The following is a 23,851-nucleotide window of genomic DNA, read 5'->3' as shown; positions in this document are numbered from 1 at the left end:
CCCTCATTCAAAGTTGAATTTTACAAGGAAATGGATGCACATACACCCCTAGTTTCTTACTAGCCAAATCCTTGAGCTTCTTTGATAAACTCCAGGGAAATCTCCTGATTAAAAAAAAAAAAAAAAAAAAAAAAAGACATGGGCTTTTGGGTTAGATCCTGAAGTTCCACACATACAAAACTCTGATAATCAGTTTACTTAAGTTTTACTTACATGAGGCATACACCACCCAGTGGTAGTTATATAGACTTCTTTACGTTAGGTAACGAGACAACACTGGTGGTGTTAACAAGAAAACCCATTTGTATTTTAACAAGCTCCCAGTAACAAACAGCTAGGGTAAGAAGCATCCAGCAGCACTAAAATGCTGAATGAATAGCCAGAAACATCTGTGTTTTGGGAGTAGCCCGCTGAGAGACCCCAATGGGACTTCTGCACAAAGATAGATGGCAGAATGTAACCCTTCTTTGAACAACTGTGACTTTTGGAAACATTCTTTTGCTATAAAAAAAAATAATCCCCAATCTTTAATAAGATCTAAAAAGCTAGTGTGTTTATTTTTTTGTATCAGTTACCTACTTCCATAGGACTTGCCTGCCTTACAAGGGCAGAGACAGATTCACTGGTTGTATTACAGTATGAAACAGGCCACAGAAAACTTTCAGAACAGTTTAGTATGAACAGAGTGGATGATATCTTGCCCTCACTGACTTCTTGGAAGCAGGATATGCCCACTCCTTGCTCTAAACTACTTTGTAAGATGACAGGGAGGCTCTGTACAAATGATAAAATTCTGCAAGCTCTCGTTAAGCTGATAAAGCAACACTCCAGAAGGTGGAATTCTCCAACATTACCTTGTTAGTCTGGCTGATCAATAAACACCACAACTTACATGTGTTTGACTGCTGCTCACAGCACAATGGATAAGCACTGTTCACAGCAAATCAAACAAAAAAAATTTTTGTGCAGTCCATTTGTGAGAGTTTCAAGGAGCAGGGTATGTCACTGGAGAAATCATCAGCTACAGTCATTTCTACTGGCTGTTCTCACAAGTGCTATATTCTCATTATAACTCATTTCTGGCAAGAGCCCATTTTTCTTTTTTTAAAAAGAAACTCCCTAGCTGTATGACTCACTCTAAGTGGTCAACATCAATGTACTCAAAACGAGTCTTTATAACACATCCAACCTTTTAAGTGCTCCCCAGTTCTGTAAGAAGCTATGCTGAATTAAAGAATAAGAAGAATATTAAAATCAGACTCTCATCAACTTAGGGAAAGATTTACCCTGATATTTGGATTACATCTAAGATTGTACTGATACCAAATGAAGTTGAGTAATGCCTAGTATGATTAACTGATGTGCTCACAGTGGGGGAGGATGATGCTTAGTTGACAAAGGTATTGCAGTTCATGTACAAGGTACTTTTAGTTAGGTTAGTTTTATAGTTCATTTAATGTTAATTTGGGGGGGGGGGGGTTTCCTGCATAGTCACAGGCAAAATTAATATTTCCCATTGAAATTTTTTGAGAAAGAATTTACCAACATAACGTACTTTTTTTGTGAGCCAAAGTATTTGCAAGGTCAGTCATGTACAGACTACTCATTAGGAAGCGTGTAATTGTTGGATTAGTCGCTGGAGACTTACTGTATCATAAGAATCAGATTAAGCTTTTCATGAATTTACGAATAGCTGCAGATAAATATGTTAACAGTTCTCTAGCTATCAGAATATACACTTTTAATCTCCTCTGAAGCATTATTTTCTTTAAGTGCTTTTAGACCACAGTATTTCTAGAAGAAATTGTGTGCTTCAAAGAACAGTTCACCAACAGTCAGTTTGCTTTAGAACAGAAATATCTTACAGTTTATCCCAGGGCTCCCTTTCCTATTCATACTTCCATAAGCTGTAATGCAGGTCTGAGCAATCTGCAGCACAGGTACCAAAGACAGCACACAAATAATACCAAATACCTGCAGACAAGGCTCGCACAAAGCCAGGAGCCAAGAGCTATCACACATTGAGAACGACACCTTTGAGAATATCGCCTCCCACAGAGCTGTGAGCCTGGCTAGTGCACTGCTTCACCAAAAGCAAGCTGTGATGCTGACCAGCAGCACCTTGCCTGCCCCCTGAGTTTTGCCAAGTGTCTGCCACCAAATTTAATCACTATTTTGAGAAAGAATATAATCTGGCACTTTACACTTCAAAGGAGGATGACCTTTACCTTGTAATATCATGGTTTACATTCCAAAATAGCGTTGATGATGATAGTAATAAATCAACTTTGAAGTAATCTAACTGCAAAGCCTACGCCAAGAGTTTGACTCATCAATCAATCAAAGCTTAGATGCAAATCTAGTGATTTTGGTTTCCTAATAAAGGGGTTTCAATTCCCGTTAGCACATTAAACCAGTGACCTCAGATACATTAAACTGTTATGCTGACCTCCACACTGTGGCCAAGATCTTTGCACTCCTGGGTATCATGTGGCATTGGGGACAATGTTCAGTGTGACAATACCTCCTTCCCCAGAGCTGGATTCAGTGGCCAGCAACAGGTGCTGTCTTCCCTTTCCTATGTGACTTTCTTCATCACTTCTCTTTCCCTTCCTTGATCAGCCACTAATCACCTGGTGCATATAGAGCATTGATTCACCTAGGCTTACCAGCACCGTAGCTCACATGCCAGTTGCCAGTCACTTCTCTGAAATTCCCTGTTCTCCTCTACATGTCTTGTTGGCTCTGCAAAATAAATCTTCAGAACTGCAATGTCTGCAGGGTTAGAAGCCACTATGTCATATATGTATTACATATGAAGTATTACAAATAGTTGATAAGGAATAACTGAACCTTTCTCACCCAAATCTTTCATCAATTCTAAAATTCTAGTTTCTAACTCTGGGGTAAGAGATCATGAAATACTGCATAAGTGGTACTAAATACCTGGCTGAATGGAGAAGTTTTTTGTCCCCGAACAATTCTAGCAATGCTTAGATTGACATTTTTACAAAGGTTCTAGAGGTATGCAAGCATAGAAAGGCTCCAGATAAGTTTTATAGTACTTAGCTTGATGTTACACTTAAAAAGGACCATCCTGTGATTTAGGCAGGGCAAGCATCAAGAACTGATGTAAGGGGTGCTCCAGTCAGTCACCAAAACTGGTTTTCCACCTTTGCTTTTCCACATTATCAACACAATAAAAAAGCTGGTGTGGACCAAATGAGCTGTTCTGACAAAAGCAAAGATATGCTCTTCTAAGCACACTGAATGAATACACTTTGATTACCACTCAGAAGCACGTGATTCTAAAGTAAGAGGCAGAAAAGACATCAAGTAGTAAACTTTGTTCAGTTGTTTGGAAATTTAAAATCTCTGCTTAGGGTCTTCACCCCCACCCCTTCATTCCTGCATGCCTTTCACAATTCTGTCAGGAAACTGAAGTACTGAAATATCCCTAGAAACCCACTGCAATAGGAAAGATATCACTCCTGAGCACGTAAATTCTGAAAGTTGCATTAGGAAGCCCTCTACATTCTTATTAACACCTACTAAAACAGATACAGGAGTTTCTTACAGTTTGCCTACAGATCTCAGGTTTTGGATACTCATTCAAGCTGAAATAGCAGGCACTTAAGCTTCATCTGTTTCTAGTGTGTTTTCTCACTAACACTTTTTAACCTCTTTATTCAAATCATTGGGAGCAATAGAAAATAGAAAGGCCATATTAGCGTAGCAGCCAACAGCCCTTCTTCACTGAAGAACCCAAAATACCTCTAAGGAGACTGAGACATGGTCTGCACGGTTTGGGGGCACAATATCCCTTTCATGTTTTGGCAAAATATAAAAAAAACCCTGTCTGTTAGTTCAGTGAATATGTGAATAGAGCTCCAGCAGTCTAAAGATGTTATTTTGAGACAGGTACTTTCCTCCACACACACTGATATGAAACAGAATGCTAATACAACTACTTACACATAAGATCAGAGGGAACATACAGCTCTAGTGAGTGTTTAGATATGCTGTGAGGGAACTGATGATTAAAATCAGTTCACAAATTACTGAGCCTCTTGCTGTGAATTGAAATGGAAACAAATCGTTTAAAGAATTTCGAGCAGTTCTGAGAAGCAACATCCAATAGCTTATGCCTTAATTTTTGCTATGTCTAATGGTAGGCACATCAGCTACTCTCAGTTCTAAAGCCTTTGTCCCAGGTTAACCAATTGATTAAATAGCTAAGAACTGTAATACGGCTCTCTAACACCAGTTTGCACTGCAAACTCCATAGGATTTACATACTTTGTAATTATTAGATTGTGGTACCTAACTGCTCTCAACACTGTTACAAAATAATAAAACATAACCAAATAAATTCCATAGTTTGAGATATATCAGAATATTGTAATTCAGGTGGCAGGAGACTAATTTAAATGGAGTGTCTTTGTAATACAGTTCTAGATCTTTCAGTACTACCTTGATGTTAGTACTTTCCATTCTCTCTGTATGAATCCTTCATATAGAATATACAAAATCATGATAAGGGATTTCGGGGAATCTTGCAACTGACTCTTCTTGACTTGAAACATGACAACGAGAAATTATTATCATCATCATCGTTATTAGTAAGGTTGAAATAAACTGTATTCAGGACAATTCCACTGCCCCAATCCAGTTTCAATGAAGAGTATTTAAAGATTCCAGGAATATCACACTGATTATAAATCTTCAATTTCACTTCCTCAGGGCATTTGGAGACAAAGGATTCATGTTGGTAGCCTATTACCCATGTCTTGACAACATACAATTCCTTCCTCCAACTATAACTCCTTAATTTTCCCCTTTCCTTCTCCCTGCCTCCAAGTTTCCAGCCTTTCATGGCAAGATTTCATCCTGATTGTGTAGGTCTCACGCACCGGTGCCATGTCAGAATAGTTTCAAATGGAAGGCTTTACTGACACTCACAGCTTGACTTCCTAAAGATGGATGTCTGAATCCTTCAGGAAATCAGCACTAAAAGTGCCTAGACCCCCAGTAATGCTGAATAATCCCTGTTCTCATGGAAATTCTGGAAAGTTAACTGTAGTATGGTTCACCATCTTAACTTCTGTGTAGATTCCATATACTTAATTTTAGCCATACAGATTTTCAAACTAATCCATAAAGAAGGGTGAAGGAGGTGGAAGGAATGGAAGGGAAACAGTTAAGTTCCTTGCTTTCTGACATATTATTCTTCATGAAGAGCATAGGAAAGAACATCTAAACTACTTATCAAAGCTATCCTTTGTTTTATTTCACTCTTCCTTCTCCTTTCCCCTATTCTCTATTTATACAAGTTTTGCAATCTCTCTCCTGAAGCATGACAAAGGTGACAGCACAGTACGCCACTCTGAGAACTAGGGTCTATCATTCAGAAACAGAAACTGTCAGCAGGGAGGTCTGGGTACATAAGCCACATGTTTCTTTACACTCATATTCATCCAAAGCACACTACCAACTTTCCAGTGCACAGAAATCTATGGTAATGTATTACTAAACAAAACTTGGACAGGATTGGGCAGGCAGTTGCCTTTGCCAGTCCATAAACGTTTTTTATGACTAGCGTTTTGATTGCTGGTATGCAGTAAGACAAGCTGCCCTTATTATACAATAAGCCTTTTTATAGAAGATGGTAATTTTTCCAGTGCTCCTACTCTTTAAGGCTTTATGAACACAACCACTCACTTCCAAAAGCACAAGTGATTGCTCTTAATATAGGTATTAACTGGTTGCTATTGTTTGGCTATTACTATTGTTTAAGAATATACACTAATGTAAATGTCCAAAATAGGATCCAACACTCCCAGACCAGTGGTGTTAAGACTACAAAAAGCCTTTCTTGGACTGCTTTGTTAAAAACTGCTTCCTTAGAACAAACCCAGTATCAGAAGAGCAGTACCTGTTTGATCCCACCCCACTGAAATACACAAGAGCTGTGATTTCAACAGCAGAAGAATATTACTCTTTTACAGTCTTTATTTCAGGGCTGGAGAAAAATATTGGATGATTTCCAAGCAGCACAGTTAGTGACAGAGTGAGTAAAAAGCCATGTCTCGCTACAGCACTTGTTAGTTTGAGAAACAGCTTTTGTGGCATTGATGTACAGGAAGGATTGTGGCCTGGTAATTGCATAGCATTCAGCTGTACTGAAGACTGCAGAACTGGAGGAAGCCACTGATTTTCTGGCCCATCAGCAGCATGGAAGAATGCACCCTATGTGACTGCCTCCCTGATCATGCAAACAAGCTGTTACCATGGGCCTAGTGTATGTACTGAAAAAAGCAGCTGAGTATTGTGTATCTTATTTTTTGCTAGCTATTTATAATTTATTCAGCAGCTTCTGAACTAGGTGTACTGAACAGCACTCTTCACTGATTTTTTATTTTTCGTCCTTTTTCTCTTCTGTAATCGCACAACTTGCAATGTCTACCCTGAAGCATGCCAAAGGTGACAACACATTACTTGCCCTTAAGATCCGTATCTCGAGGAAAAGTATGATACTGATTCCAGCCAAAGTCCAGCTTAAATAAAAAAAAGGGGGAGAGGCTGGACACACCACTCAGAGTAACAGAAAACTTTTTTCAGACCACAAGGTGGAGCAATAGAACCTTATAGAGCTTAGTAAATCCTAACCTGATAATTAATGTAACGGCAACCTACTGCATTTATAGAAAAAAAGAATTACAGGAGGACCTCACAGGGTGGCTCATGACTTTCAAATATAGAGTTACCCAGTAAAAGCAAGGATTGCTCCCAAGCAAACCCTTATTGGATTCCCTAATTAATTTAATTTATTAGGACATTACAGGAGTGGCAGCTTTTAGTTATGCCTAATTCACATCAAGGAGCTCACTTGTCAGCATGGCCACAATGACAGCAAGGAGATAGTCCACTGATAACAAGATGTTACCCCCTGAACATACCATTTTTAAAATGAGTGCAACATTAAAATGGAGACACAGTTCCTTCCCCCCAAGGAATGATACAGGAGAAAATAATTTCTCACATACTAAGTCTGAGATGTTGTTCTCTGCAGTCCCTCCAAAAGATTTACCTTTGGAAAACAAACAAGCACCACACAAACTTTCACTACCATTCTACAAGACAGCCATGTGGTTTCGTTTTTTTCTTCTTCAATGTTAAAGTAACCTGCCTTCCAGCAGGTCTCAGCACCTTGCCTTTTTGGCAGAAGCATCATTATTTCACAACACCAGTAACAGAAAGCAAAGGGTTTCAGTGAGCAAGAACAATTAAGTATATGTGACTTACTATGATACTTGAAAGTGTTATCAAAGCCAAGTGTTATCAAAACATCAAGTTCACAACTTAGAAGCTACTCAAAAGTATCTTTGCTAAATGACTCTTCATCAGCCTGCAGGACTATCTGATGTCCAACAAGACTGATGCTGGAAGCAAGCTCAAAAGCTCATGCCCCCAACTGATGGGTGATTATAGCTGTCCATAGGCATCTTATAAAATTTATCACAAAACTATGGAATAGTTGTGCCGTGCAGTGCTTTTGTCTCCTCTCTAAAGAGAAATGCAGATGTGTCAATGAGATCATAAGGCAGATGTTGGAGAGACCGGAGACACTCCGGGATTTTGTTTTGGGGATGAGTTTGATCATCTGCTCTTTTTCTGCAGTTTGTTTCTCATTTATGTATAGCTCTACTGCCTTAGTTAAAATCAATAGATTCATAAACCACAAGGGAGAAATCCTGACCCAGCTGAAGTCAATGGGTGGTTTTTTTCCATTGACGTCACCAGAGCCAGGATTTCAACCCAAATAACAGACGCCTCTCTCTTAAAGACTCCTAAGTAGACAGAATTTCCAGACTAAGAATTATGTGAGAAGAAAAACAGAGTAAAGTAATAAAAAAACTGTTCAGACTAAACTGATATAGAAGACTTCCACTGACTAATATCAGCGCAATTGCTCAGTACTTTTCTTAATAAGCAAAATGTCAGGACTTACATAGATGATGGCCATTATTACACAAAATGAATTTACTCTGTGAGAGTTAGACTATGACCTCGGCATTCTCCTATGTAGGGCTCAAGCAATAAATTAAAAAAAAAAAGTACTATTTTAAGAAGTGCATTTTACTCTCTGTTTCAGAGACAAATGATTAGGCAAGAATCCCTTTCTAGCCCTCCAGGCTAAAGAGAAAAGCTGGGAAAATCCAAAGCAAGTACAAGACTAAAAGGCAGCAGACAGAAAAGAGGATTAGACTAGAAGATCTTACTTTTTAAGACATTTAAAATTATTCTCGGGCCTAACCCATATTTTTTTAACTTTTGAAATTAGTAGTTGTAGGAATATAGCTGGCATCAGTTACTTTCTCTCCCTTGACTCTTCCCTAAAAGAAAGTGACAGAGAACAGTTACCAGGCTATTCCTAAATTGCAGGTTAATCCTTCACTGATGCACACAGAGGCTGATGACAAAACCACTGTCTCTAATCCCAAATTAAGAGATTTTAAAATCTTCAAGATCACCTACATTTTCCCTTCTAAATACTGCTTTACAGTCACAAGGTATTATGTGTTTAAAAGCTGTTTAAAAATGGGGGAGGGGGGGGGAATGCTCTGTAATAAGTTGAAAAGACCAAGCTCAGTCACACAGATATCATAAGGTCTGAGTAATCAGTGAACAAAATTGCCCTGCAATCTGCTAGCAAAAGTTTGCACCGTGCTGAAACAAGAAGGATTTTGCGTCAAACTGTTAATAGGCCTCTGCCTCATCTTGGCAGTGAGCTATGATGAGCCCTGAGGTCATTTTCACATTCTTCTATGGCATTTCAAGCTAGGAGGCCCTGTGCAGAATGGCAGTGATGAAGTATGTACTGGACAGCTTGGACTGAGGGGAAAATTTACTTCATTGCTTGAAGCCTATTAAGAAAATAATCCACTAAATGAGAACAAACATAAAGCTCAGGTTTCAAACTCAAATAAAAACTTTTGTGTGATTAATTCCCACAGAAGAGGGAGAGGAGCTAGACACAAAATGAAGGAAGGGTGTTGCTGGCCTGTACAGCTAGACTGATGCAGCACTGTTGTGGTTTCATACTGGTCTAGGTGAGACTCAGTTTACCCTTTGGAGCAAGAAAACATCAAGAGAAGTAGTTCTTACAGCCCTCCTGTTGCAGGGACGCTACTGAAAAGTTTTGCTTCTTGCCCACAATGCCCGAATTCTCAGAGACCCCACCCGATGGCTCTGCATTGTATACAGAATATTACCAGCACTACCCAAGGCCAAATACACATTTTTTTTCCAAATGGAAAGGTTTTCTGTGAAGAATGCTGTGACATTTTTTGTGATATTCTTGTGTTCAGTGTTAGTAGAAAAATACAAACTAAAGAAGCCACAGCTATTTGGAAGCTACCCTTACCCAGACCCTCCAAAACTGTAGCACATTCCAATAGCAACTATAATCTCTGATAAGAATACAGTGTTTTGCATTGTTCTAGGCAATTATGCAGTAGTAGCCATCACTGTAACAGTAAATTTGCCAAAATTTTTGCTATCAGCATCACACACAGCAATTAACGTTTACAAATAAATTAAAATGATGCAACATTTGTCTTATAAAAGAAAATATTTTTTATGGCTAGATAGCATACTATGCATTTTAAAATATGTGTGAAATCACTACTTTGTAGTTTATATAGCATGTCTAAGAGATATAGATGTACCAGAAAACTGTACATTAAGAATACTTCCCAGTAGTGTTGACAGAAAACACAGGTGGGTTTTAATAAAACATGGAGAATGGCTTTATAGTATATGTAACTGTTTGCCTTCTACTCAAAAGCCTCATATAAACATGCATTATATGTAGTTTACAGGATAGTTATTCTTCTTCCTTCAGTGGCATCCAAAGAGCATTCATCCTCAAGGCTTCATTTATAATGACTGAGACAAAATCTTAGATTTACTAGAATTCTTACAGACAGAAACGTGTAACTGTCTCAGGCTTCTGGGATAGAACATAACCTTTTATTGATAGGAAGAATTTAGAGGATTCTGTTGTGCAAGAGTTTGTAAAGACTAAGATAGTACAGAAAGTATTGCACTATTATAAATAAATCTCTAATAAAGCCATGAAGAAAAAGGAATGTTTTGCTTTGGTCATTGAGTGCAAAAATTGGAGTTACAGCTTAAAATTGGATTAATCACTAAATGGTAAGGCAAGCTTGAAGTGTCCCTCAAAGTGTTTATACTTGATTCTTCTCTAGCAGAATTTCAAGGCATTTACCTCCTATTGGTTTGTACATTAATCCTCTTGAAAGCTGCCTGGCACTTGTCTAGAGCTGATTTAAGATGTCTTAAGCACTTTTTTTTTTTACCCTGGCACAGTTATGAATCTCATGCTGCCTAAAATGGGTACTGTGTCCTCTCCAGAGGGTGCTTAACTTTGGGGCCATTTTTTATTTTGACAACCTGCAAAAGAAAAGCAGTTTTTATGAGAAACGCCCTCCACCCGAGGCTGTGTTGTGAACCAGAGGTTGCACTGTTACACGTACAAAACGAAGCACACTTAATGTGCCTTGTCTCACTGTGTACTTTAGCTACTACTGCGGCTCTAATTTGCTCTGCCAGGGCAGGCTTACTACCTCGTATTAGGCACACAATGCAGGCGGCACAACTAGGAGGTGAGTCTCCCCATGTTTACACCCTGTACAGCGTGCACAGGACAGTGAGCAGCTCCCACAAGGGCAATCCTGAGAGTGTTAGAAAGAGTAGAAAGACCAAAGCAAGGACAAAAACTGCGTAAGCAAGGGGCTGAAATCCAGAGGATTCATTCCAGCCTGTTTTCTAGCAAGGTGGAGGAACATCTCAGGGATATAAACTTGGCATTCCTGAAGCATCAAACACACAGCTCACAAAGTAGGTACCATAACTTCATGTGGGTACAAAAAATGTTTCATATAACTCTTCAACCTGCCAGTACACAAACCTGCTACACCAAGAAACACCTGTAAGGTGGGAATTTTAGACAGAAAAGCAGGAATCATTATTACACTGTAATTCATCATTTTAGTTCACTCAGTCTCTTCAGATTATAAAAAGAAGGCTGCAACACTTGATTGCAGCACTTAAGCATCTTCACAGGAGGAGAACAGAAAGTATTGCAGGGCATTTTAATTTATCAGGGAAAGCACTGCCACAATCAAAAGTCAGATATATTAAAATCAGAAATAATGACTTTTTTAATTTTTTTTTTTTAACACCAAAGTTATTAAACTATGAAACAAGCCACACAAAAAAAAGAAGCAATGCATCTGCCTGATATCTTCAAGTCAGGATTGTATGTTCTTCTGTCTGAAACTGGTTTATGTTAGGAAGTTAGATCAAAGTATCTAACAAACCATTCTGGCATCAAAATCAGATGGATCCATGAATTTGGAAAACATTAATTTTACTTTACAACTAAGACAAAACAAACACATATGAACACAAAAGTTTTCTAAGAAGGGAGAGAAAACTATGACTAACAGTCTGTACCTGAACTGAAGTAAAACTGTAGTTCCCCGAATCTCCCTGGCACCAACCAAGGAGTTCCCTACATTTAAGAGACAGCTAAAGGTGATGAAGTAGTATTTCCTTTCATATTCATGACTATATTCTGCACCTCACAGAAAAACAGGTTTTCAGTACACACATTTCAAGGAAAACTTATCACATGAGGTTAGCTTATTATGGATTTTCCAGTGCTGGATTCCAGCAAAACCTGCTTATCTTGATCCACAAGCTCACAGCAAATAGTTTCTGATGTCTTCATTCAAAAATATTTTTAGCCATAGATGTTCTCCCACCAATAAATCAGGGTACATTTTGACAGACACTTCATTTTGCACATCTCAAGTACAGCCTACACCTTCCATGGGTGGTTTTGTTTATATGCAATTGCAGGTGAATATATCCCTGTGTCACCCCTAATAATTGCAAGGTTGGGGAAAAAACATGAATAGAACACTCCTATTAATAAAATGATAGGATAATATTTTTTCCTCTTAATTTATCATCTCTAAGCTTCCAGTCGTGTCTGTTGTGAAGCAGCAGTGTTCTCCAGCTAGGCATATGCACGCTGACCCAGCAGTCAAGTACTACCCACTTCCCCTGACCAGCACCTTCTGAGCAGCTTATGAATTAGAAAGTTTTCTGTTTTGTCCCCAACAGTGTTAGCTGTTCCAGGAAAGGATACTACCACTCAAAAACCCCTGTCTTATTGAACAGTAGTAATAGGGATTTCATAAACCACATAGCAGAACAGTCTACAAGCTGGCTCCACATTCCAGCTAACTTCCTCTCTCATTCCTTGTTTAAACCAGCCAGGTAGTTGGAAAAAGGCATAAAATCAACAAGATGGATTTGGGCAGGAAGGTTAGTAGCTAGACTTTCACATCGTTACAAACTCCAGGTTATTTACTCTACCAAACTATTCTCAAAACTCACCTTGATGCCAGTTCATTTATTTAGAAACAAAAGGGCCAGCTCCAATAGTACCTCTGCTATAAGGAGGCACAATGTAAAACCAAAAGCTATCACTGCAACCTTGTAAAGCAGATTTTTTGACTTTCTATGGTCACACTCCTGGCAGAAGATTGTAATGGCTTCATTTCCTAAGCTGGCAGCAATGAGTGTTGTGAAGGTCTGCAGCAAAGGTCAGCAGCAGGCACCTGCCACAAGGCTCCAGAGCTCCCACTGCCACACCTTGGACCAACCTGATTTGATCTCTCAAACCCACCATGTCTCTTTCTTTACTGCTTAATTTCCTATCAGGCAACACAGGCCAGGATTTTGTTCTTGTATGTTCCTCTGATTATCTTTAAACTACACACTGTTGTAAATGTGATCATTTCATTAATTTATGTAAATAGGACCTTAGCCAATGACTTGGGTGTTATTTATGAATGAATCATGCTGCTCTGAGTGGCTGGGTACATTTAACTCTCATTAATCTGTTCAAAATAGCTACTAATGGGTTTCTTTAGCTCATTACTCTTGTAACAAAAAGCCAAAGAGATGACTGGGTTTGCACAGAAGGGCTTGAGTAACCTTTTCTGTTACAACCCAGTGACCAGTTTATAAATTCACTGCACTTAAGTGATTTCAAGGCGCTAGCAGGTTAACAGCTCAAAACAAAAAATGCAAGCTTCAGCTGGCATCAGCCCATGAACAGCATTGAACCATTTCTGGAAACTATTTGTTTTCACTTCCTTTTGAGTGAAAGGAACACTATTAAAATTGGAATTCTGGAAAAACTGAAAGCTCTGAGCCCAAATTGAGATTAGAAATATAAATAGGTTCAAATCTAGCAACAGTTTGTCAGAGGGAATCGCTAAATAAAAGGGCTTCAAAAGAAACCATGGTATAGCTCCATTTGGTTTATGATTCAAAAATACTTTCCATGAAAAAGGTTGCATACTTAGAAGATTTTATTGCATACTTGGAGGATTTTATATGCACAAAGTGCTGCTGAAGTTTTTATAGTATGTCATGCAATCTGTTTTGCAGAAAAATGTTATTTTTGACCACTATAATCTATCGCTGGCTGGGCTCAACATCATCATACAGCTGCTGTTAAAATCATCATCTTGGCTTTGACACTGAAGTTATATCATGCTCCTTTCTATCTCAGACTTCTCTTTGCTGTACCATGCAAACCCTTATTGCTTTTAACCTCAGGTCAGTAAAGGTTGACCCTTCCATCCCTTCTTCGCAGGGGTCAGCAGTAGGCCTAAACTCACCTCCTTCAGAGGTGCCCTCAGTGGCTGTGCAAGCCAGCTGGTGGCTAGTAGGCTGAAGAGCCAGAACTAGCATTCACGTACTAAGAAATGCTTGCCTTGCCCGTTACCTAGTTTTTCTACCTGTGGTGATCCTGTACAATCTAGATTTCATGGTCTCTGCATTGGGGACTTCCTTTTTCATTCACAAAACTCTGCACAGATTAGTTTCCACCCATTTTCCTCATTGTCTGAACGAACTTACTGCATTCTATCAACTGTTTGCTGATATAGTTTGAGGTACTGTTTATTCAGGATGAAAAAAAAAAAAAAAGCAGTGTTGTTATCAGATAGAGAGATTAGCTTTAATTCAATTCACCAATTGGGAGATCTTTGCTTTTAGACTCTTTTCCTGCACAAATACTGGAAACAGTCCTACCTGAAAATATACTGCAATACTTGCTCAAAGATTCTTGTTTTAGCAGACATCCCTGCCAGTTAACATTTTGACTAGAATAACCATGGTAACAAATGCAGAAGGCTAACGAGCACAAATAGTTCAAAGTTGTTTCAGTTACCCCCTGTCCTGGCCTGCTTCTTGTGTATGCGTCAACAAATCCTTTCAGGATAACAGCAGCTGTTTAAATGATCTTTTTTCAGTCATTAGTAAATTAATGCTTCTTTCTTTCTGGTATTTAAAAGCAAGATGAGACGACCTAATAGGATTGAGAGGAGTATTTAGAGCTGTATCTCTCTTTGCTTCCCGCCCCCCAGGATGCTGTGGATGCTGAAGAACACAGGGAGGAGACACTCTTTGCATGGATTCTGTTACACGAAAATTAAGAAGTTGTTTTGGCACTGAACACGGGAATGCAAATACTCGCTTGCATTTTGTTCTTCATTAATTAAATGTAATAGTGTTTCATTTTTCTAAAGTAAGTTTCCACTGTAGTTTCACACAGATGGTTCTTGTAGATGCTGAGGGCTTGACCTAATCTAGTTTTGCAAAAGACACAAAGCTGTCTTAACTCCATGTATACACTGGTACCTTAAGTAATGTATATAGATGTCATGAAATCTGCCAACAGAGAGATGCAGCAATTCACAATAGTCCAAGGCCAACCCGTGGCTTTTGAGCTGCACATGACTCAGTAGCAAGTCAAGTACGGCTCTTATGCCAGGGCTGTACTACAGATGTTAATTACTTCAGATTTTTAGCTCTAAAGGGAAATTAGGAGCCATTAGGGATTGCTGAAACCAGGATTGCCTTATGGGATGCAGCTGTGTGCTCAACCCCATCCCATCACACAGTGGGGGAGTGGAATCCTCTCGAGTGCTATCAGTATGTTACTGCCAATGCAGCAATCCCACAGACTGCATTCCCTCAGCTCTCTGAGGTAGGTAGACCTTGGCAAGTCTGGCTGAAGCATTAGCCAAAGTGCGTGCTCCCGAAATGCTCAGCTGTCTGGGCTGTACAGATCTGACTGGCCTCTTGTATTTGTGCAATTAAAGCACAGCACTTTCTGTGGCCGGTGGCACAGGCTGGAGTGACACAGCTGGCACTGTGTCACTCTTCCTAACGTTTTGACTTCATAGACCAGGCAGGCATTAAGAGCGAGGCTGCTCCTTCAGAGAAGTCTGGCAGGATGCTTGCATTCGTACCAGTGGACCTAAAGCACGAGGCCCACCAGGATGCCGGTTTGCCTCCTCCCTGGCCCACAGGCAGCTCACACTTGCAGGACAGTATGAAGTCTCCTTCCAAACAATACCTCTTGTTCGTAAGATACTGCACACAAACCAGTCCTATGATGGAGCCAGTGTACAATCACAGAGTGAAACTGGTCACATATGCTGTCTACAAATTGTGTACCATTCTAGTCTGCAGCAATTTGAATGATACTTTGACCATCATTATTTTCCTTTGAAGGGCCCATGATCTTAGAAAGGGTTCAGTGAACACCATGAAGTTTGATTCTGGATATAGCTAGGAAGAGAAGAGTAAATATCAAGACATTTACAAAATACCTGACTTCCTGGTATTTTTTACTTAAATCAGAAGCTGTTAAACAAAAAGTTTCCAGAAGTCTCCAAAACATTAAGTCAACTTAATGTGACTAAGCAGCCTTACTTTGATATTTATCTCAATTTCAAAATACTTCAATCATTTAGTTACCTGAAAAGTAACCCAGCTATGGAACCCTGCCATACTGTGTAACTGCTCTTTGTTGAAAATTACACCACACTTTATTAATCCCTTGCGGGGGCAGGGCGGGGGAAGAAAAAAAAGAAAGAAACCTCCTTTAAATGACTCGCCGCCAAGTAGATGATGCTTAAGCAAGTATGCCTAAGTACAGTACACTTCACAGTTCGTCATTGTATTAGTCATACTTTAAAACCACGTATTTTAAACTAGCATTTAATATGTATGTCCACTACACATCTCCAGGATAACTTTCGCAAACACAGATTTCCCTATTCAGTTTGTGGCATCATTTTTTCCCCAGTCTCTTGAAATTAAATTTATTCGAACAGTACTCTGTGCAGACGCCATACATCCCAAATATAAGCTTGGTTTGTGAGTCAGCTCCACACACTGTAATACTATCGAAGCAAGGCAAGGATGGCACTTCAAAGGCTGTCACTTACAAGAACCCTGACAGTAAAAGCACCTAAAATAATTTTTCTAGATACTAGATATAGTGAAAGCAATATGTAGTATCCTAGACTGACTTAGCTGAGTATGTTTCAACATTTAACAGAGCTCCAAACTTCAGTGTATCAAGGATTTGTTGAGTACAAGTATTTTTTTCTCTACAATACTCAAACATATGACAGCTCAACATGACAATCGCAGAAAGCAGCTCATGAACACCACTGAAATATTATTAAAACACGTATCACTGGCACTGTAGTTGCATTCAGAGGTTGCATATAAACATCATGAATAAGATGACACTTGCCCCCAAAGTGATACAACCAATATATTTCAGCTTTTAGGATACATTCTCAAAGCTTTAAGCTATTCTTTCTGTTATATACCTTGTCTCTGTTTCATCGCAAGAGTTAAAACTTTCAAATGCCCTTATTATGTAACAGTATGTTACTTTTTGAAGTAGATTTGTGGTATAACTAAAAGAACAGAGTTTGGTTTTCCATTCTTATTCTCAAAACTCCCTCTCTGAACCATCATGCTAGGCAGCTTACACTAGTAATACCTGTGAAAAGCAAACATGAAAGGTAAAGGAGCAACAACTATTCACTTTTAAAGGTGTGACAGTAGTTTCAGAAGTACTTTTAAAATACGCAATTCATGCTGCTTACTGACATGTTTTAGATAGTGTCATGCTTTAGTACTTTTACAGACTACACATACCTTCTGTAAGTTTATATATTTAGAAGCAATGCAAGTTTTTAATGGTTTGCAAAAGTTCCTACTTGCTATCGGGAGAAATAGCTGCTGCTGTTGGGCTTCTGTTGTTTTGCTTTGGTTTTTTGCTGAACAATTTACCTATGTTTTTTACAATGTAGTTTCTTTTTCATATTAACTCCTAAAGACAGCAGTTAGTAATTCAGGATATATAGTTACTCTGCCAGCTCCTTATTTATCAAAACAATCTAATAATTCTTTTTATACAAATTTTGCATTAATTGAACTGTTCTGGACCAAGCAAGCTATACAATAAAATAAAAGCTACACTTTACAGGTACCGCAAAGCAGAGGACTGACAGGTTACCCAATTATTAAACATGGCATCAAGTCTAATTTTTTATAGTATATGTAGCCATGTGCTGGGGGAGTCTTCTTTCTGTGACCTGGATCATATAAAATAACTAAGAAATTTTCAGATAGTTTCTACATTAGAAGATCCTTTTGTGTTTGACTTGGTAATACTTTTTATCATAGTAGCACTGACACATCAGGATTTTTCCACAGGTGACAGTTTCTGTGGTATGAACACCCTAGTGAATCCTCAACTAAGTTATGTTACAAATTGCAGGAAGGTGCCAGCAGCCCTGGCACTGTCCTGCTGCGATGTAGAGATGCTGTGCTTGGGCCCAGCAGTAAAACCCAGCACCTGCTCCACAGGAATGGCAAATCACTAAGCTGGAAAGGGGTGTGTTGTCTAACACATTTCATAAAAATAAGGGAATTTATTATAGTAAAAACCAAAATATGCTATGGAAGCCTAAATTCCATATGACTGACCAGTAGTGATTAATTTTCAAGCCAGAGGTTCCTGCAGACACCTTATACAGTATGATTTAAACTGTATTTACAGGAACTCTTACGACATTATTTTCCCTCTGCTGCTGGCCTCCATGGTCCCTTTTGAATGTACTACACTAAAAAAATTTAACAAAACTTTTCATAATCCCTTTTAGGTCTGCAAGTGTGCTTGGCATCATTTCTTCTTCAGTTAGGGATTAATTTTCACGGACACATTTCCTTAAACTTGAAGGCAAGAAGCGCAAGGGAAACAAGGAAATAGGAAGCATGGTCTACAGCTTTTTTCAGGGGTTCTGTCTCTGAGACCTTAAAAAATACAGGAAAGGGACAAGAGAATGTGGGTTCTTCTTTCCTGATATTTTCTTACTGCTTCCCAAGGCAGTGACTTTGTCTTTAGCCAGTAAAAGTAAGCAATAGAGAAAGCAAAATGTAACCATAACACAAACTATGATGTCTAATTATTCTCTTTCTAGGTGCTTTTCTTATTCCATATATCCTCTTCTTAATCATTGCTGGAATGCCCCTGTTCTATATGGAATTAGCACTGGGACAGTATAACCGAGAAGGGGCTGCCACTGTGTGGAAAATCTGTCCAGTTTTCAAAGGTAAGTGTCCCTCTGCTCACTTGAATAGCACTGTCAGGGTGCCACACACTTGTGATCACAAAGTAAAGGTCTCTGGTCTTTCCACTGCCAGCATGGTATTTGCTGACCTTTCCCCAGCCCTTGAAGTCAGAAGTCTTTTTGTTACCACAGGTGGAGCACAAAATGGGAAAAGCCCCAGAAATCATCTTCAGGGTGATTGCTGAAGAGTGCAGCAGAAAGCAATGAGCAGTAGCAGTCAGCTGTGTCATCCCTTTCCCCTGAATATTGGGGAGTGGGAGGAACTGGGTATGTCTAGGTGGAGGGTGGGGTTGGCAATGCAAACACTTGGAAATAACCAAAACCCATCCAGGTCAATTCAGCCCCAGCCGCCCCAGTGACTAAGATAACCGCTGACTCCGTTCAGTCCATTGTGTGGCTCTTTCTCTGCAGAAGTCAGCATACCACGGTGGATAGAAGACTAAAATGGAGTTGTGAGGACTGTAGTTCAGCCACGCAAATTGTAATATCACGAGTTATCTGTGACTGTACCTCAGTTTTCCTGCCTATGAAATGGGACCAATGATTCTGATAGACTTTGTAAAGTGCTTTTCAAATCTAGCAATGAAAAATACATACTAAAACCTGATCATCATCATCACTATTATTATTACCACTATTACTATTATTAAGTGTTTTCTACTAGGGTTAACTATCCAGCATCACTGAATAAAAGACTGGGGAGTGTTGACTCGTGCAGTGAGTTGCAATCATTCTGCAAGGAAGAAATAGCCACGGTTAGGTGTCTGGATACTGATCAGGGTGTTTGGCGTGGAGATAAAGGGACCTCCATGGGTGAAAGAAGCCATATGCTTTCTGTACATGAAACAAGTATTTGTTAAGGAGTCTCATGAATTTTCTTAAGCATTGCTTACCAGAAAAAGTTCTATGTTCCCTTGCATCTATACCAGACTGTATCTAGCATCTTATGTAAAAGCCTTTCACACATGGAGCTATCCAAAATGAAACAGTGAAGCTCAGCTGATCTTAGAACCTTAAAATTCAGATCATGTTCATCCTGTGACTGATAAAAGCTGAGGAGCTTAACAATAGCAATCCAAACTTGGCAAATCCGGTGCTTGGATATAGGTTATGCTGAGTAAATGTTAGTCTTCTTTCTCAAAATAAAGCTTTCCTCTTCAAGGAGTCTAGTGCTGCAGAATAGGAAAACTGCAGAGTTTTTTCTTATCAAACGCAAAACTCACAGCAAAATTAGAGATCTAATAAAAAAATAAATAATTGAGCTAATAAAATATGTGCCCCAAAATTTTAAGATTAATTCATATAGATCTACCTAGCCCTTCTATAAACCCTTCACAGGAGACAAAATTCATGCCAGCACCAGGGAACCTGGAGACCCTTGCTCAATCAAAATTCCTCCCAGTATCAGTTAATACCTTTGGATGACAACAAGGATTTTGAAAAGCTAACTGCAAAAATTAGACCTTAAGGATCTCAAAGTGTTTAAGCTAAATACCACTGTGCTCAGAGGTACTCTATCTGTTGACTTCAGGATTGAAAAGATGATGAGAAAGGAAAATAGAACTTATTTCATGTATAGTCTTGTTGACATTCCAGCTGTGTTTTTAAGCTGACATTTTCAAGGTGGACTAAACATACATTACTGTTGATTTTTAAGTGTTCTTATTGCTAGGATATAGAATAGCATAAGTTATTTGATTCTCAAAAAGTAATAAGCATTGAGTTATATTTGCACCTCAGCACTAGTATAAACTGAGTACTTTTAAAGCTTTGACCAAATGTTCTAGTAACATACAAACACATTTTACTGCCAATGCTTTTGAGTTGTTTCTGGAATAACTCAAATCTCTCACTCAAGTGGAAAGTATACAGTCTACACATTTATAACAGTTTCTCTAAATGAACAGCACTATAGTACTATTTTTAGCTATATTATTGCTATGAACTCTAAGGACACCGCTCCTAATGAGATGCTCTCATAATGCATGCAATTAAAAATATACCCTGTAACCTTTGCAACACAGTCTGTTTTCATCTCTGCATTTTCCACGGTCTGTTTTAAGAGTGCATAATGTGTAGTGCAGCATTACTTTCAAGAAAAGCTAGACCTAAAAACAGGAGAGCAAATTCATTCCTGAACATTATTATGATTTCAGAAGTGACAATTAAGATACATTTGATCCAGTATTTTTTAATCTTGATATTAAAGTTCTATCATTGTCCTCCTGAATTGGAAGAATTTCACGAACTTTTTTTAAACAGAAGTCATCCAATTTCAGTGCAACTTCTATTATTCATAGTTAGTATTTCAACATTCACATTAACATTTAAGAACTACTCCCTTGGGTGATTTAACCCTTTGCTCCATTCTATGGATCATAACGTATTGCTAGAGATTGAGTGTTAATGTACTGGATTCACCTAAGCATCAAGGAATTTCAAGATCCAGTTTCAACTTTACTTTCACAATCTTTTCTCTGATGTTAGGGATGGAAAACTGGTCAATGTATTAAAAGCCTCCTGAAGAGCAAAGAGTAACTTTGGTATATTCAACAGTCTTTGAACTGCCAACTCCTTCCCAGTCAGCATCTGCTCCTTATGCAAATTTTAAAGCAAGGATTAATACTCAAAGTGTGTGCTGCTTCTTTGCTTTACCAAGAAATATGAAAGCCTAATAATCCCCAACTTCTAGGCTTCCAGTGCAGTGTGTTCAAAAAACAGGTGCTGTGACAGTACAGCAATGATAGTCATAAATCAGCTGTAGTCCCTACATGTTGTATGTAACACATACAACATTGGGGTAGGATTCAGAGAGCAATGCTGTGCACATAGTAAAGGAAGAAAGATATGAACCAAGGTAAAGCTAGCTTCCTGAAAAATTCTGGCAACAAGTTTTCATTCTGCTCTGACATTAGTACCAAAGCTTCCCCCCGAAACCATTGGAAAATGTCTGTTTTCATGAGGAGGACATGCACTCTCTGGGGCTCTCTCATGAAAGGGACCCTCCAGGCACACTTCACAGTACAGAAAAATACAAAAGTCAAATGTTGAAAGTCAAAAGAAAATGTTTAGAGTGGGAATTCTGTAATCCTGAGGAGATAACAAAATGGTTTGAATGTCCACACATGGCTTAGCCCCAAGCTTGATATTCACCAAGATTTACTGGCATGCCCAAGAACCACTGGGAGCCCCTCAGTGGAACAGCACAGACTGTTTCATGCATGTTTTGGACCTACTTACACACTGACGGAAGCCAATCTGGAGAGTAACAATGAGAAAGAAACAGGAGAGGGATCAGCATCTGTTCCAAACTAGCTCAGGGTGGGAATGTGAGGCACAGGGAAACTTCACTTAAGTCTCAAGCTTTACTTTTCCAAGAAAAGTTGCCAAGGACTCTGACATTATGAAGATGAAGTGAGTTTCACTCCTAACATGGGCTTGCAATCTTCTGCATTGGAAGCAAATCAGCAACGGAGTTGTACAAGAGAAAATTCTGACACTGCACTGCTTACTTTATTTTTCTGGCAAACAAATGGGTTGGCTAAAAGCCAGTTATTTTCCAAAACCATTAATGTAACTTTTTGTTTTAAGGTCAGTGATACGGTGTTTACATGTGTGTATGTAATGTGAAAAATTCCTTTTATTGGTGTGAAGATCTAAAATGATTTTCAACCATGTATGGCTGAGTTTAACTACTTTAACTATGATGTTTGCATATGCTGTTACATGTAAAACTCAATGTGTAATCTAGTTTTCCTTTGTCCTTAGGTGTAGGCTATGCAGTGATACTCATAGCTCTTTACGTGGGTTTCTACTACAACGTTATCATAGCTTGGTCTCTGTATTATCTATTTTCATCATTCACATTTGAGCTCCCCTGGACAAACTGCGACAACAGTTGGAACAGTCCAAACTGTACAGATCCCAAACTCTTCAACGCATCAGTGCTTGGCAATGGTACCAAATACTCAAAGTACAAGCTCACTCCTGCAGCTGAATTTTATGAGTAAGTATTGAATTGCCTCTTCTATTTATTCAAAATTCCATGTCTAAGAATGTTTCCTCTGGAAGGCAAAATAACTTAGCATGCAGCCTTCAGCATAGGCATCAGAAGACTAAGGTTAAAATGCAGTTGTAATGTTGATCTGTATTCCTGTGTGATTAAGACTCTTGCCTCTGTGAACTTTGGTTTCTCCTGTACAAATGCCATACTCACCACTGAACAAAACGGAATTGGACAAAAGATGCAGACCCTCCCCAGTGTACCACTTCTGCTCCTACCAACTTTTTCAGGGCAAGGAAACACAGCAATATTCCAACAAGGACAACTGCATGCCAACCTGAGCTGACTTTAAGGCTTTAAAATAATAATTTGTGCAACAGGCTTGGCCTATTTCTCTACTTGCAAAATATCTCAAAGCAGACCTCTGTTTGCTCAGCTGCCTCAATAGTTCAATGAGGCGAGATGAAGCACAGAGCAGGAGCAGAGCACCACAGATGCAGTGAGAGCCCAGAGTTGGGCTTTTTCCAACTCCTAACCAAAAGAACATTCTGCAATATAGGCCAAGACAGGCAAAGGCACACTCAAATTAAACACTTGGAACCAAAACCAAAAAGCTATATAAATTAACAACTGATCTATAACACAAAGATATCAATCTGTCTATAAATAATTTCATTAAGGACCTCCAGGGGAAAATGGGATTTGGTTAGGATAAAGAAAGGAGGATGGGCATCAGGCTAATGGAATCAGCTGTTTAATTAATCTGAATAATCAATTAATATATCTGTGCTGTGAACAGAAGGATATCAGAGCACACACCTGCTGAGCAGTGAGTCCAACCCTGTAGAAACAAAGAGACACTACTGTTCCCAGAAATAACCTAATGTGTGTTAAACCATGCCTTGCTACAGTAGGGGTCTTCAGATCTGTGTTTATAGCTCTGAAACATTTATGGCTGCTATTTCTCCTCTGAAGACAGCCCAGTGAAGGATCAGTAGTGATACACAGACTGTCGGCAGGGGTTTGGGTAAACTAATCTCAGTGCTCTGAAAACAGTAAGGGGGGGTCAGTTCAAAGGAACTCACTATGATGGCAAATAATGACACCTAGGAAATCTACTGCCCTTACAAAGACAACATATGATGTGTTCATAACTCAAATGTAAAGACAGATCATTTATAGCAAAAGGCTATATACACATGCAGTCTGTTAAAGAACCTGACTTTGAAGT

The 23,851-nt window shown here is 39.0% G+C and overlaps 1 protein-coding gene and 1 long non-coding RNA gene across 4 annotated transcripts in view; one reads left to right on the top strand and one right to left on the bottom strand.

The window, feature by feature from the left end:
- LOC129737328 (uncharacterized) overlaps positions 1–23,851 on the bottom strand; it is a 770,208-nt gene that overhangs the window by 658,001 nt on the left and 88,356 nt on the right. The gene's annotated exons all lie outside the window — the stretch shown is intronic.
- Positions 1–23,851, top strand: part of SLC6A2 (solute carrier family 6 member 2) — a 78,610-nt gene that overhangs the window by 3,872 nt on the left and 50,887 nt on the right. Inside the window, exons 2-3 of the mRNA XM_005444592.3 lie at positions 18,468–18,599; positions 22,386–22,623. Of these exons, the coding sequence (XP_005444649.2) occupies positions 18,468–18,599; positions 22,386–22,623 (370 nt within the window). The remainder of the gene's footprint in view (positions 1–18,467; positions 18,600–22,385; positions 22,624–23,851) is intronic.

Source organism: Falco cherrug, chromosome 14 (assembly GCF_023634085.1).
Source record: "Falco cherrug isolate bFalChe1 chromosome 14, bFalChe1.pri, whole genome shotgun sequence".
Classification (NCBI taxonomy): domain Eukaryota; kingdom Metazoa; phylum Chordata; class Aves; order Falconiformes; family Falconidae; genus Falco; species Falco cherrug.
The sequence above is the reverse complement of the archived record's forward strand: the minus strand, read 5'-3'. Positions and strand labels throughout refer to the sequence as shown.